Below are 17022 nucleotides of genomic sequence, written 5' to 3' on the forward strand. Positions count from 1 at the left end.
AATACCAGCGGGCGTTAAAAAAACAGCGTTAGGACCGGCTAACGCTGCTTTTTAAGCCTAACGCAAAACTCGTAATCTAGCCGAGTGCAATTTCACTAATAACAAACAATGACATGATTATCCAGACAGAGAAATAGTGAACGTTAACAGTGTAAACCCATGTGTAACTGGACAGAGTAAGTAACAGAAATGTGGGATAGTGTATGATGGGACATCTTGGGATATTGGTATAAACCACTGTGTGTCACGATGTCTAATAAGTAACAGGTTGACACAGTATTCTTACCGTAATATAAGAATGCTTGAAAGGAAGGCAGAATGGTAGAACTGTTTAATGATATCTGAGCCACAGTGTTCTGTCGAGAACGGCAATTCATCGAAAACTGCAATATGACGTCACTTCCAGTGATTCCATACATCTGATTGGTCCTTGTCCAGTTAGTGACAGGATTCACAACCAATCAGATGCACACTGTAATCGCCTATCTTCACTATCTATTTTGCCTTCGCCTAGGGGGTTCAAGGGGGGCTAAGCCCCCCTTGTAAACCTCATTCTCTAAGGTTTACTTGGGGTGTATGCCAGAGGATCGGCGGTGCGCCCCCCAGACAGAAGCAAAACAGATATTAAAATAGAAGACTCACCGGAAGTGACATCATATTGCAGTTTTTGATGAATTGCAGTTCTCGACAGAACACCGGAATAACTTTTTGTAAGGGTGTGGGGCGTCTAGCACCATATGTGTGTGCGTGTGACGTCATGGTGATGCCTATAGTGGGTGTGTATACGTAGCTATGGTGACAGCCGTAAATATGAGTCAGTCTGGTAGCCCTTAAAACTATAGGAATCATATGTACTGCTGTGCAGCTCTAGCTGCTGTAATCTATGAGAGGACAATGTATGTGCGCAGTGAAGCATGGCTACTAAATTGGAAATAATCTACCAAATGTAATATGTAGCGCCACATCACTCTATTAAGAGTGTGCGCACAGGGGTTAATACTCTCGTTAGTACTCTGCTACATTTACTTAAAGGGGCAAGATTATAATGTTAGCGAAAACATAACCAACTCATAGTGCCTACATGGGTAGCAATTGACATTAACAGGTCTCATAAAATAAAGGCATACAGAGGTGTTCTGGTTAGGCAGAGAATACAGAGAGTAATATTCACAGATGGAGGTACATATACTTATGGATTGAGCTATGGTGGATAGTACATATGAGCTTAGTGTATATAGCAAGGTAATAGGTAGGCAAAATCAAGATAAACCAAATGCAATAATATTACAATTGCCTTTATTTTATGAGACCTGTTAATGTCAATTGATACACTTGATAAAACCAGTGAGTGCTTCGTCTAATTAACTCTGTGATTCCCTCTTAGCACCCTGGCATGTGTTTTTGATGTTAGTGAGAGTGCACCTACTTCCACTATATATATATATATATATATATATATATATATACACACACACACAGAAGCACACTCACAGGAACGAACAACTGGCTCAATGCTATTGTTAGCCTGTTCTATGGCGATTTACCACCTGGGTGCAGCTTCTTTTAGCCCAGTAATGCTTTCCACAGAGAAAAACTTTCCTGTAGTACATCAGTCTGATCCCAGCCTATTACAGTCAGTCCAGCACCGAAATACCAGGCAATTCCTCTCTGAACAAGGAACACAGCAACCTCAGATGATCGTTTCGGCCTTCATTGGGCCTCGTCAGTGAGGTGTAGCCATATTCCTCTAAGCACACTGAGCAAAGAGTCCACGTCTGGTTTCCCCTTTTTCCCATAGGGAGACTAAATACACACAGAGAGAAGCACACTCACAGGAACGAACAACTCGCTCAATACTATTGTTAGCCTGTTCTATGGCGATTTACCACCTGAGTGCAGCTTCTTTTAGCCCAGTAATGCTTTTCACAGAAAAGAACTTTCCTGTAGTACATCAGTCTGATCCCACCTATTATGGTCAGTCCAGTGCCGAAATACCAGGCAATTCCTCTCTGAACAAGGAACACAGCAACCCCAGACGATAGTTTCGGCCTTCATTGGGCCTCGTCAGTGAGGTGTAGCCATATTCCTCTAAGCACACTGAGCAGAGAGTCCACGTCTGGTTTCCCCTTTTTCCCATAGGGAGACTAAATACACACAGAGAGAAGCACACTCACAGGAACAAACAACTCGCTCAATACTATTGTTAGCCTGATCTATGGCGATTTACCACCTGAGTGCAGCTTCTTTTAGCCCAGTAATGCTTTTCACAGAAAAGAACTTTCCTGTAGTACATCAGTCTGATCCCACCTATTATGGTCAGTCCAACGCCGAAATACCAGGCAATTGCTCTCTGAACAAGGAACACAGCAACCCCAGACGATAGTTTCGGCCTTCATTGGGCCTCGTCAGTGAGGTGTAGCCATATTCCTCTAAGCACACTGAGCAGAGAGTCCACGTCTGGTTTCCCCTTTTTCCCATAGGGAGACTAAATACACACAGAGAGAAGCACACTCACAGGAACAAACAACTCGCTCAATACTATTGTTAGCCTGATCTATGGCGATTTACCACCTGTGAGCAGCTTCTTTTAGCCCAGTAATGCTTTTCACAGAAAAGAACTTTCCTGTAGTACATCAGTCTGATCCCACCTATTATGGTCAGTCCAGCACCGAAATACCAGGCAATTCCTCTCTGAACAAGGAACACAGCAACGCCAGACGATAGTTTCGGCCTTCATTGAGCCTCGTCAGTGAGGTGTAGCCATATTCCTCTAAGCACACTGAGCAAGGAGTCCACGTCTGGTTTCCCCTTTTTCCCATAGGGAGACTAAATACACACAGAGAGAAGCACACTCACAGGAACAAACAACTCGCTCAATACTATTGTTAGCCTGATCTATGGCGATTTACCACCTGTGAGCAGCTTCTTTTAGCCCAGTAATGCTTTTCACAGAAAAGAACTTTCCTGTAGTACATCAGTCTGATCCCACCTATTATGGTCAGTCCAGCGCTGAAATACCAGGCAATTCCTCTCTGAACAAGGAACACAGCAACCCCAGACGATAGTTTCGGCCTTCATTGAGCCTCGTCAGTGAGGTGTAGCCATATTCCTCTAAGCACACTGAGCAAGGAGTCCACGTCTGGTTTCCCCTTTTTCCCATAGGGAGACTAAATACATACAGAGAGAAGCAGATCATAGGCAGGATCAGACTGATATACAAGAGGAAAGTTCTACTGTGTGAAAAGCATTACTGGTCTAAAAAGCTGCACCCAGGTGGTAAATCGCCATAGAACAGGCTAACAATGGTATTGAGCCAGTTGTTCATTCCTGTGAGTGCACTTCTCTCTGTGTATATGTATATATATATATATATATATATATATACACACAGTATATATACATTATATATATATATATATATATATATATATATATATATATATATACATATACACACACACACATATATATATATACACACACAGTATACACATGTTACTGATAGATATTGCCGCTTTAAAAAGGGACACATATGAAAAATACATATGTCAGGGTTCTTATACAAAACATTTCTTAAAACAGCCCTGAAAAGAGCCCTGACATATGTGTTTTTCATATGTGTTCCTTTTTAAAGTGGCAATATGGTCACCCTACTGATAGATGACTGTTACATGATGCAGTAAATTTTGAAATTTGTCAGAAAAAAAATCTACAGGTCATTCAAAATCCACAGAGTCCCACAGTGAGTAATGCAAAAAGTATATGCTCTAATTGGTCAGAACATGTCATCTATTCAATGCAATATGTAAAGTTTCATAAATCAGCCATGGTACTGACATTTTTAAATACCCTCAAATGCTTCCAATACAAGCCTGATAACCAATATTTCTCAATACTACGTATATGATTCTGCAGATACTATTTGTAACCAACTTAAGGTGTCATTGACAAAAGTAGAATCAATTCATGTAGATGTGACTGTTAAAAAATACTGTGTGTAGCTATAACCTGCAGTATTATTATACCCTCCCACCAAAAAATAATAATAATTTGTTTCAGTAGTTGCAAGGTCAGAGACAATATAGCAAAGCAATCAGGCAAGCAGTTTCTGGGAGCATAGATCACTCCCATCAATGGTTTCCATAGTTCTGCTCAAAAAGATCTGACATCAGATATTTTACTATACTTCTGTTATAATGTAAAGTGCAGGAGGCATAGATGCCGTAATATACAAATATATACATAAGACCAACACAGGAAGTGATGCAAGTGCAGATTTTTTCAAGGTGGAATAGACTCCTGGGACAATTACACTATAGACATGAGGAAAAAAACTCGGGACTGTCCCAGGAAAATCAGTAAAGTTGGCAAGTGAGCTGTTGGAAGTTCATGGCACACATTAGTAAATCGACCCTGCAAAGGAATTAGCCTCACAAAGCTGGATACTAACTGGAGTGTACAGATTCCTTTCTCCTCTCCAGTCGCCAAACTGGCAGCATCAACATGAAAAGGAATAAAAGTGCTTTAATCTGCACCTCTCGCCCACGGCTCCCTGACAGTTAGCTCCGTCCTTCGTGGCAGCTTTAAAAACAAACGCCAGATGACGCCTGAACGCTGAGGGACGCAGAGAGGGGAGGGCATTGGGAGAGGGGGATCAGACACTGAAAATCTATTCTAAGTAATCTTTGGGTTTTAGGAAAACTAAAGTTAGCAATGTCCTCTACTGAGCTGGGAAGGTCACTGCATAAATGTCGTATTGAGAGTGTACATGATAGGGCAGAAAAAACGGTTACTGGCCAAAATACAACAGCTGTGCTGCTCCATATATTTCTATCTTAACCTAATTTTGTGCAGTCAGAAAACCAAACTGTGTCAAATAATACCTCAGCTGGTAATAGTGAATGTATTGGAAAGGCTACCAAATGTATCTCTAAACTATTGGAATAATAATGCACTCAGGACAAAAATTGCACTGATCAGATGCACTGAGGAAGGTAGAACTGTCTAACAGATTAATTGCCCACGTAAGCAAATTATGCTTACTTTGTATACCCATATACCAAGTCTTACCACATATAAAACAACAATTTAAGCATATGATAAGGGTGAATGACACATAGACTAGTACTGCAAAGGGGACCCACAGCTCTTATGGATAGTAACTGAGACACATATACTAGTACTGAAGAGGGGACCCACAGCTCTTATGGATAGTAACTGAGACACATATACTAGTACTGCAGAGGGGACCCACAGCTCTTATGGATAGTAACTAAGACACATATACTAGTACTGCAGAGGGGACCCACAGCTCTTATGGATAGTAACTAAGACACATATATTAGTACTGCAGAGGGGACCCACAGCTCTTATGGATAGTAACTGTGACACATATACTAGTACTTAGTACTGAAGAGGGGACCCACAGCTCTTATTGATAGTAACTGTGACACATATACTAGTACTGCAGAGGGGACCCACAGCTCTTATGGATAGTAACTGTGACACATATACTAGTACTGCAGAGGGGACCCACAGCTCTTATGGATAGTAACTGTGACACATATACTAGTACTGAAGAGGGAACCCACAGCTCTTATTGATAGTAACTGTGACACATATACTAATACTGCAGAGGGGACCCACAGAACTTATAGATAGTAACTGTGACACATATACTAGTATTGCAGAGGGGACCCACAGCTCTTATGGATAGTAACTGTGACACATATACTAGTACTGCAGAGGGGACCCACAGCTCTTATGGATAGTAACTGTGACACATATACTAGTACTGAAGAGGGGACCCACAGCTCTTATTGATAGTAACTGTGACACATATACTAATACTGCAGAGGGGACCCACAGCTCTTATTGATAGTAACTGTGACACATATACTAATACTGCAGAGGGGACCCACAGAACTTATAGATAGTAACTGTGACACATATACTAATACTGCAGAGGGGACCCACAGAACTTATAGATAGTAACTGTGACACATATACTAATACTGCAGAGGGGACCCACAGAACTTATAGATAGTAACTGTGACACATAAACTAGTACTGCAGAGGGGACCCACAGCTCTTATTGATAGTAACTGTGACACATATACTAATACTGCAGAGGGGACCCACAGAACTTATAGATAGTAACTGTGACACATAAACTAGTACTGCAGAGGGGACCCACAGCTCTTATGGATAGTAACTGTGACACATATACTAATACTGCAGAGGGGACCCACAGAACTTACAGATAGTAACTGTGACACATAGACTAGTACTGCAGAGGGGACCCACAGCTCTTATGGATAGTAACTGTGACACATATACTAGTACTGAAGAGGGGACCCACAGCTCTTATTGATAGTAACTGTGACAACTTATACTAATACTGCAGAGGGGACCCACAGAACTTATAGATAGTAACTGTGACACATATACTAATACTGCAGAGGGGACCCACAGAACTTACAGATAGTAACTGTGACACATAAACTAGTACTGCAGAGGGGACCCACAGCTCTTATGGATAGTAACTGTGACACATATCTAATACTGCAGAGGGGACCCACAGATCTTATGGATAGTAACTGTGACACATATACTAATACTGCAGAGGGGACACACAGATCTTATGGATAGTAACTGTGACACATATACTAGTACTGCAGAGGGGACACACAGCTCTTATGGATAGTAACTGTGACACATATACTAATACTGCAGAGGGGACACACAGCTCTTATGGATAGTAACTGTGACACATATACTAGTACTGAAGAGGGGACCCACAGCTCTTATTGATAGTAACTGTGACACATATACTAATACTGCAGAGGGGACACAAAGCTCTTATGGAAAGTAACTGTGACACATATACTAATACTGCAGAGGGGACCCACAGAACTTATAGATAGTAACTGTGACACATATACTAATACTGCAGAGGGGAACCACAGCTCTTATGGATAGTAACTGTGACACATATACTAGTACTGAAGAGGGGACCCACAGCTCTTATTGATAGTAACTGTGACACATATACTAGTACTGAAGAGGGGACCCACAGCTCTTATTGATAGTAACTGTGACACATATACCAATACTGCAGAGGGGACCCACAGAACTTATAGATAGTAACTGTGACACATATACTAATACTGCAGAGGGGACCCACAGAACTTACAGATAGTAACTGTGACACATAGACTAGTACTGCAGAGGGGACCCACAGCTCTTATGGATAGTAACTGTGACACATATACTAGTACTGCAGAGGGGACAAACAGCTCTTATGGATAGTAACTGTGACACATATACTAATACTGCAGAGGGGACACACAGATCAAATGGATAGTAACTGTGACACATATACTAATACTGCAGAGGGGACACACAGATCTTATGGATAGTAACTGTGACACATATACTAATACTGCAGAGGGGACACACAGCTCTTATGGATAGTAACTGTGACACATATACTAATACTGCAGAGGGGACACACAGATCAAATGGATAGTATCTGTGACACATTTACTAATACTGCAGAGGGGACACACAGATCTTATAGATAGTAACTGTGACACATATACTAATACTGCAGAGGGGACACACAGATCTTATAGATAGTAACTGTGACACATATACTAGTACTGCAGAGGTGACCCACAGCTCTTATGGATAGTAACTGTGACACATATACTAATACTGCAGAGGGGACCCACAGCTCTTATGGATAGTAACTGTGACACATATACTAATACTGCAGAGGGGACCCACAGCTCTTATGGATAGTAACTGTGACACATATACTAATACTGCAGAGGGGACACACAGATCTTATGGATAGTAACTGTGACAACTTATACTAATACTGCAGAGGGGACCCACAGAACTTATAGATAGTAACTGTGACACATATACTAATACTGCAGAGGGGACCCACAGAACTTACAGATAGTAACTGTGACACATATACTAATACTGCAGAGGGGACCCACAGCTCTTATGGATAGTAACTGTGACACATATACTAATACTGCAGAGGGGAAACACAGCTCTTATGGATAGTAACTGTGACACATATACTAATACTGCAGAGGGGACACACAGCTATTATGGATAGTAACTGTGACACATATACTAGTACTACAGAGGGGACACACAGCTATTAGGTATAGTAACTGTGACACATATACTAATACTACAGAGGGGACACACAACTCTTATGGATAGTAACTGTGACACATATACTAGTACTACAGAGGGGACACACAGCTCTTATGGATAGTAACTGTGAAACATATACTAGTACTACAGAGGGGACACACAACTCTTATGGATAGTAACTGTGACACATATACTAAAACTGCAGAGGGGACACACAGATCTTATGGATAGTAACTGTGACACATATACTAAAACTGCAGAGGGGACACACAGATCTTATGGATAGTAACTGTGACACATATACTAGTACTGCAGAGGTGACCCACAGCTCTTATGGATAGTAACTGTGACATATATACTAATACTGCAGAGGGGACAAACAGATCTTATGGATAGTAACTGTGACACATATACTAGTACTGCAGAGGGGACACACAGATCTTATGGATAGTAACTGTGACACATATACTGATACTGCAGAGGGGACACACAGATCAAATGGATAGTAACTGTGACACATATACTAATACTGCAGAGGGGACACACAGCTCTTATGGATAGTAACTGTGACACATATACTAATACTGCAGAGAGGACACACAGATCAAATGGATAGTAACTGGGACACATATACTAATACTGCAGAGGGGACACACAGCTCTTATGGATAGTAACTGTGACACATATACTAATACTGCAGAGGGGACACAAAGCTCTTATGGATAGTAACTGTGACACATATACTGATACTGCAGAGGGGACACACGGTTCTTATGGATAGTAACTGTGACACATATACTAATACTGCAGAGGGGACACACAGATCAAATGGATAGTAACTGTGACACATTTACTAATACTGCAGAGGGGACACACAGCTCTTATGGATAGTAACTGTGACACATATACTAATACTGCAGAGGGGACACACAGATCTTATGGATAGTATCTGTGACACATATACTAGTACTGCAGAGGGGACAAACAGCTCTTATGGATAGTAACTGTGACACATTTACTAATACTGCAGAGGGGACACACAGATCTTATGGATAGTATTTGTGACACATATACTAGTACTGCAGAGGGGACACACAGCTCTTATGGATAGTAACTGTGACACATATACTGATACTGCAGAGGGGACACACAGATCAAATGGATAGTAACTGTGACACATATACTAATACTGCAGAGGGGACACACAGCTCTTATGGATAGTAACTGTGACACATATACTAATACTGCAGAGAGGACACACAGATCAAATGGATAGTAACTGTGACACATATACTAATACTGCAGAGGGGACACACAGCTCTTATGGATAGTAACTGTGACACATATACTAGTACTGCAGAAGGGACACACGATTCTTATGGATAGTAACTGTGACACATATACTAGTACTGCAGAAGGGACACACGATTCTTATGGATAGTAACTGTGACACATATACTAGTACTGCAGAGGGGACACAAAGCTCTTATGGATAGTAACTGTGACACATATACTGATACTGCAGAGGGGACACACGGTTCTTATGGATAGTAACTGTGACACATATACTAATACTGCAGAGGGGACACACAGATCAAATGGATAGTAACTGTGACACATATACTAATACTGCAGAGGGGACACACAGCTCTTATGGATAGTAACTGTGACACATATACTAATACTGCAGAGGGGACACACAGCTCTTATGGATAGTAACTGTGACACATATACTAATACTGCAGAGGGGACACACAGATCTTATGGATAGTATCTGTGACACATTTACTAATACTGCAGAGGGGACACACAAATCAAATGGATAGTAACTGTGACACATATACTAATACTGCAGAGGGGACACACAGCTCTTATGGATAGTAACTGTGACACATATACTGATACTGCAGAGGGGACACATGGTTATTATGGATAGTAACTGCAGAGGGGACACACAGCTCTTATGGATAGTAACTGTGACACATATACTGATACTGCAGAGGGGACACACGGTTATTATGGATAGTAACTGCAGAGGGGACACACAGATCTTATGGATAGTAACTGTGACACATATACTGATACTGCAGAGGGGACACACGGTTATTATGGATAGTAACTGCAGAGGGGACACACAGATCTTATGGATAGTAACTGTGACACATATACTAGTACTGCAGAGGGGACACACGGTTTTTATGGATAGTAACTGCAGAGGGGACACAAAGCTCTTATGGATAGTAACTGTGACACATATACTAGTACTGCAGAGGGGACACAAAGCTCTTATGGATAGTAACTGTGACACATATACTAATACTGCAGAGGGGACACACAGCTCTTATGGATAGTAATTGTGACACATATACTGATACTGCAGAGGGGACACACAGATCTTATAGATAGTAACTGTGACACATATACTGATACTGCAGAGGGGACACACAGATCTTATAGATAGTAACTGTGACACATATACTAGTACTGCAGAGGGGACACACAGATCTTATGGATAGTATCTGTGACACATATACTAGTACTGCAGAGGGGACACACAGTTTTTATGGATAGTAACTGTGACACATATACTAGTACTGCAGAGGGGACACACGGTTTTTATGGATAGTAACTGTGACACATATACTAGTAACTGCAGAGGGGACACATGGTTTTTATGGATAGTAACTGTGACACATATACTAGTACTGCAGAGGGGACACACGGTTTTTATGGATAGTAACTGTGACACATATACTAGTACTGCAGAGGGGACACACGGTTTTATGGATAGTAACTGTGACACATATACTAGTAACTGCAGAGGGGACACATGGTTTTTATGGATAGTAACTGTGACACATATACTAGTAACTGCAGAGGGGACACATGGTTTTTATGGATAGTAACTGTGACACATATACTAGTACTGCAGAGGGGACACACAGCTCTTATGGATAGTAACTGTGACACATATACTAGTACTGAAGAGGGGACCCACAGCTCTTATTGATAGTAACTGTGACACATATACTAGTACTGAAGAGGGGACCCACAGCTCTTATTGATAGTAACTGTGACACATATACTTATACTGCAGAGGGGACACACAGATCTTATGGATAGTAATTGTGACACATATACTAGTACTGCAGAGGGGACACATGGTTTTTATGGATAGTAACTGTGACACATATACTAGTAACTGCAGAGGGGACACATGGTTTTTATGGATAGTAACTGTGACACATTTACCACTATAGGAATTTGACATTTTGAAATTGCTAACAGAGATGGGCCATACAGTGCTCAGAGGCAGTATGAGTGATGTGTAGAGGAGAGGTCGCTCAGGTATACCGGATGTCATAATAACCCTTTAAATCTGCCTATTTCAGTATCTTAGAGGGTGGGTCTCTCTCCCTGTGTCTCTGCTACATTTGGGATATATTGAAGCTTCAGACACTTCTAAATCAAACAGGGTGACCTTTCTGGCAGCCAAATGACACCTGCCTGCTGCCGGCAGCTTCTGCTTTCTGTAATTTAAGGTTCAATTATGAATTTAACATTAAATGAAGGGCTATTACAACGAACATTCATACTCTATTTATTTCATGATGCAGGAAATGTGTCCCAGAGGCAGTGACAGAACAAAAAGGACAAGAGTGAACTAGTAGGAACACTATGTACATATATATTTTCTCAAGGAGACGTGCGTGTGCGCATATTCATACGTCAATATACAAAAACATACATATACACATTTAGATGGTTCTGTGTGTGTGTATTTATATCTGTTTATGTGTGCTTGTCTTCATACAGATCACCCTAATTAGTTAGTGACACCCCAAGAAACTAGAGACATTAGCAACATCAATCTTGTTGTTAATATACTGTATGATTATGTAGGAGTTTGCACAACCAAGGTCACCTCTTCTATTATAAGGAGGATACCAAAAATGTATTTAAATAGATATGAAACCCTAAATTTTTCTTTCACAATTTAGATCAGTGTCCTTCAAACTTTGTTCCCCAAGACCCAGTGCCATAATACCAAATATCTACGTGACCCTATTGTTATGGTTGGTCTGAAGATTTCTGAAGTAATAGACAAGATAGCTGCAATTTTTGGCAAAGTTACTAAAATGTGTGCACATTTTATTCCTGATTGCAGTCAAACTTGAAAGTGTTGTAAAAGGTAATAACACACACACACACCACAACCAGGGGTCAAGTCGAGCGGGAACGCATGGGAACGGAGTTCCTGCACTATTTTTGCAGGTGGAACTAAGTTCCCCCTAGACAGAGAACAGAAATCCTTCAGTAAATACTGCTGCTGCTGGTGGGAGGAGCTGGAGCACAATCTGGTTAGAGGGATAGTGAGATCCTTTAGTAATGGGTAGTAACGCTTCCTACAATACTCTAAATTTAAGCCTGTCAGCGGTCCTGTTGTGTGATCAACCTACATTTCTGTGTGGCTTGCTCTGGGGTTATTTAGCCCCCCTCAGCAGAAATATGACTATTGCACCTTAAATGGGTAAGACTCTGTGACACCGGATGAGTCTCAGTCCCAAAGGCAAACATTCAACACTTCATTGTTTTTCATTAACCAAGGTGTATAGATTATATACAAATAACAACAGTGTGTGTGTGTATAAAACAATATTAATTGTGAGGGGGGTGGAAGGCTTGGTGAGTTACCACACATTTTTTGTAGGACTTGACCCCTGACCAAAACATATGCTCTCATATAACTCTCATACAACACATACCAAAAATTCTCATACAACACACACACTGACCACACACACTCTCATGTAACACACAAATACCACACACACTCTCATATAACACACACTCTCATACAACATACATACACCACACACACTGTTAAACACACACCACACACTCTCATACAACACACACACTCTCATACAACACACACACTCTCATACAACAAACAAACACCAAACACACTCTCATACAGCACATACCACAAATTATGATACAACACACACACACTCTCATATAACACACACCATACACTCTCATGTAACACATACCACACACATTCATGTAACACACAAACACCACACACACTCTTATACACCACACACACTCTCATACAACCCACACACACCACACACTCTCATACAACACATACCACATATTCTCATACAACACACACCACATACTCTCATACAACACATATCACAAATTCTCATACAACACACACACACTCTCATATAACACACACCACACACTCTCATATAACACACACCACACACTCTCATATAACACACACCACACACTCTCATATAACACACACCACACACTCTCATATAACACACACCACACACTCTCATGTAACACACAAACATCACACACACTCTTATACACTACACACTCTTATACAACACACACCACACACTCATACAAAACACACCACACACTCTAATACAACACATACCAAAAATTATCATACAACACACACACTGACCACACACTCTCATGTAACACACAAACACCACACATACTCTTATATGACACACACCACACACTTATACAACACACACTCATATAATACACTCTCATACAACACACACACACTCTCTCATATAACACACACACACTCATATAACACACACCACACCCTCTTATACAACACACACACACTCTCATACAACACACATCACACACACTCTCATACCATTCACACACTCATATAACACACACCACACCCTCTTATACAACACACACCCTCTCATATAACACACACCACACCCTCTTATACAACGCACACACACTCTCATACAACACACACACACCCTCACATATAACATTCATACACTCATATAACACACACCACACCCTCTCACACAACACACACACTCTCATATAACACACACCACACCCTCTTATACAATGCGCATACACTCTCATACAACACACACACTCACATATAACATTCATACACTCATATAACACACCACACCCTCTCATACAACACACCACACACACTATCATATAACACACTCTCATACACCACACACACTCTCATATAACACGCACCACACCCTTTTATACAACACACACTCTCATACAACACACACACACCACACACACTCTCATATAACATTCACACACTCATATAACACACACCACACCCTCTCATATAACACACACCACACCCTCTCATACAACACACCACACCCTCTTATACAACACACCACGCACACTCTCATATAACACACTCTCATACACCACACACACTCTCATACAACACACACACCACACACACTCTCATATAACACACACACACTCATATAACACACACCACACCCTCTCATACAACACACAAACACACGTCGCAACCCGCCAGTAAACAAGGTGTTGTGACCCAGTAATGAGTATCGACCCGTGGTTTGATGAACCCTGATTTAGATAAAGCATATTATTTTAAAGGCATTTTCAATTTGCATCTATTATCACATATGCTCCATTCTCTTGGTATCCTTTGTTGAAGAAGCAGGAATGCACTACTGTAGCTAGCTGAGCACATTTGGTGAGTCATTAACAAGAAGCAAATATGTGCAGGCACCAATTAGCTAGGTCCCAGTATTGCATTGCTGCTCCTCAGTCTACTACATGTACATTTCAACAAAGAATACCAAGAGAACAGAGCAAGTTAGATGATACAAGTAAATAGGAAACTTGTTTATATGACATGCTCTATAAGAATCCCAAAAGTTTCATTTTGACTTTACTGTCCTTTTAAGTAAAATATTCACTCACAAATACTGCACCCGGCTAGGCCAGATACGCTATTCTCTTTAGCTAAAGAGTAGCTAGGCTTTCTGTATTTCTGCTCTGCCGTGTTCACATACGTTATGACGTCTCATTAGTCAATTATTAGGTAATCAACCACAAGGAGTTGATACCAGTGACACAAACTGTTACTGTTCTAATGCATCTCCTGATATAACAGTCACAAACTACTTAGTCATATGAATACCAATAATAAAAGAAAGAGCAGACACACAAGGCTTCAGATATGCAATATTTACTTCATAGGCAGGAGTACAGGTAGAGCAACGTTTTGGGGTTCACACCCCCTCCTCAGGCTCAATACAAATGAACACTACTTCCATCTTTAAATAGCCAAAAATACCACGCCCACCTCTGACATCATAAACACACCACTTATAATACATTGAAGTCCCAAAATTCAAAAAATATATCACCTATCCAGGTGCATAAACATCGTAAAACAAAATAACAACCTAGGTAGAAATAGCAGCCTAGGTAAAATTAGAAGAAAAGAAAATAATCACTAAACTTTTCATATTCATAAACTTCCTTGATATCCCAAAAAGAGAACCAAAAGAAGACCATAATTATCATATATTATAATCATATGAACGCCTATATATCTCAACATAATATGCACATGTATTTATTTATGCCTGCTGTACAGATGAGCATACTCACAATCCAAATGGCTGTGCCTGATACCCTCTACATCCTCAGCATGAATAAAGTGATAGCATCTCTTGCCCATCAAGTCCACAGCATTGAGGTCCATATAATCGCTGATTCTGCAAGACAGGAAAACAGAGCTTGTTAGTAAAGACAAAGCAACAGGTTATCTCTAATCTACTAAACACTGCTTATAGGGATTGCCTCATGTAAAGATAAAATTATCTATTTTGTTAGAGCATTTACTTTTTTTTTAAACCAATGCATTTACTATTTGTTTATCCTTAATAGGGATAAATACATAGTCAAAGTTTTGTTCCAGATGATGATACTGCTGGTGAGCCACTCAGAAGCAGGCATACATGTGTATGATACAATCACTGTCTGTACCCTCATTTGCAGCAGAAAGGGGGTGTTCCAGGAGCGCAAATCTGACCACATTTTAACCCTTCTAAAGGAATGTGTTTAAAAATGAAATGCTCTTTCAAATTAGAGCCTTTTACTTTTACGCTTGAACTTCCTTTTTTTCTAGTTGTCTCTCTGTGACAGCCTAAGGGTTAAAAGATGGAGTGCCCAAGACTCGTTCCAATGGGAAGTACTGACTTAAATGCAAAATATGGAAAGTTTCTAATGGCAGTAATGTGCTGTTATAATGTGCATAACTGGTATCAACGTAGTAACCCCTTCAGTGCCACAGACTAAAGCATTACTGGCTAGCGCTAAATGGGTTTATAGATGCAAAAAAACTATTATTAAAGTCAGTAATTAACAGTTTTTGTGTAAATGCTTTGCAGTTGTGTCACATCATTCTTTGGAGGGAAATGGTGCAGTGACATGAAGTGAAATATATTACGTTTACCCCATCCCTATAAACTCAGAAGGTTAAATTCCCATCTTTTGTCCTAGCCAAAGACTTTGCAAAAGTGAATGTATCTGGAAGTAATTAACAAGCAATTATTTCTGTTGGATTGCAAAGGCGGAAAACAACGAGGCTACTAATTACTCTGTGCGCAGGCGACACGTTGCTTTCTACGCGGCTGTATTGGAATTATAATAATCAGTGATATTGCTCGGTGAATGATATAAATGACAAAGCGTGTAATAACCTCTAATAGCACTAATAATGCTAATAATATGCCTCGCAATAATGGCAATGATCAGCATCATTATATCAGATGAATAGCAAGCTGGCTAATGAAGCAGCACAGAATAGGAACCGCTGCACAGCACTGTATACACTGATGCAACTGCACTCTGCTTGCAGAAAGCACAGAAGATGAGAATCAATGCTTGATCTTCTGACTGCACAATGTCAGGAAAGGCTCGCAGAGTGCTGGGACTTCAATCTAATGTAGCATGTCTCTTGGT

At 40.6% G+C, this 17022-nt stretch overlaps 1 protein-coding gene across 1 annotated transcript in view; it reads right to left on the reverse strand.

Moving 5' to 3' along the window:
- Positions 1-17022, reverse strand: part of NPAS3 (neuronal PAS domain protein 3) — a 535722-nt gene that overhangs the window by 47139 nt on the left and 471561 nt on the right. Inside the window, exon 7 of the mRNA XM_053697924.1 lies at positions 15667-15773. Within this exon, the coding sequence (XP_053553899.1) occupies positions 15667-15773 (107 nt within the window). The remainder of the gene's footprint in view (positions 1-15666; positions 15774-17022) is intronic.

Source organism: Bombina bombina, chromosome 1 (genome assembly GCF_027579735.1).
Source record: "Bombina bombina isolate aBomBom1 chromosome 1, aBomBom1.pri, whole genome shotgun sequence".
NCBI lineage: Eukaryota > Metazoa > Chordata > Amphibia > Anura > Bombinatoridae > Bombina > Bombina bombina.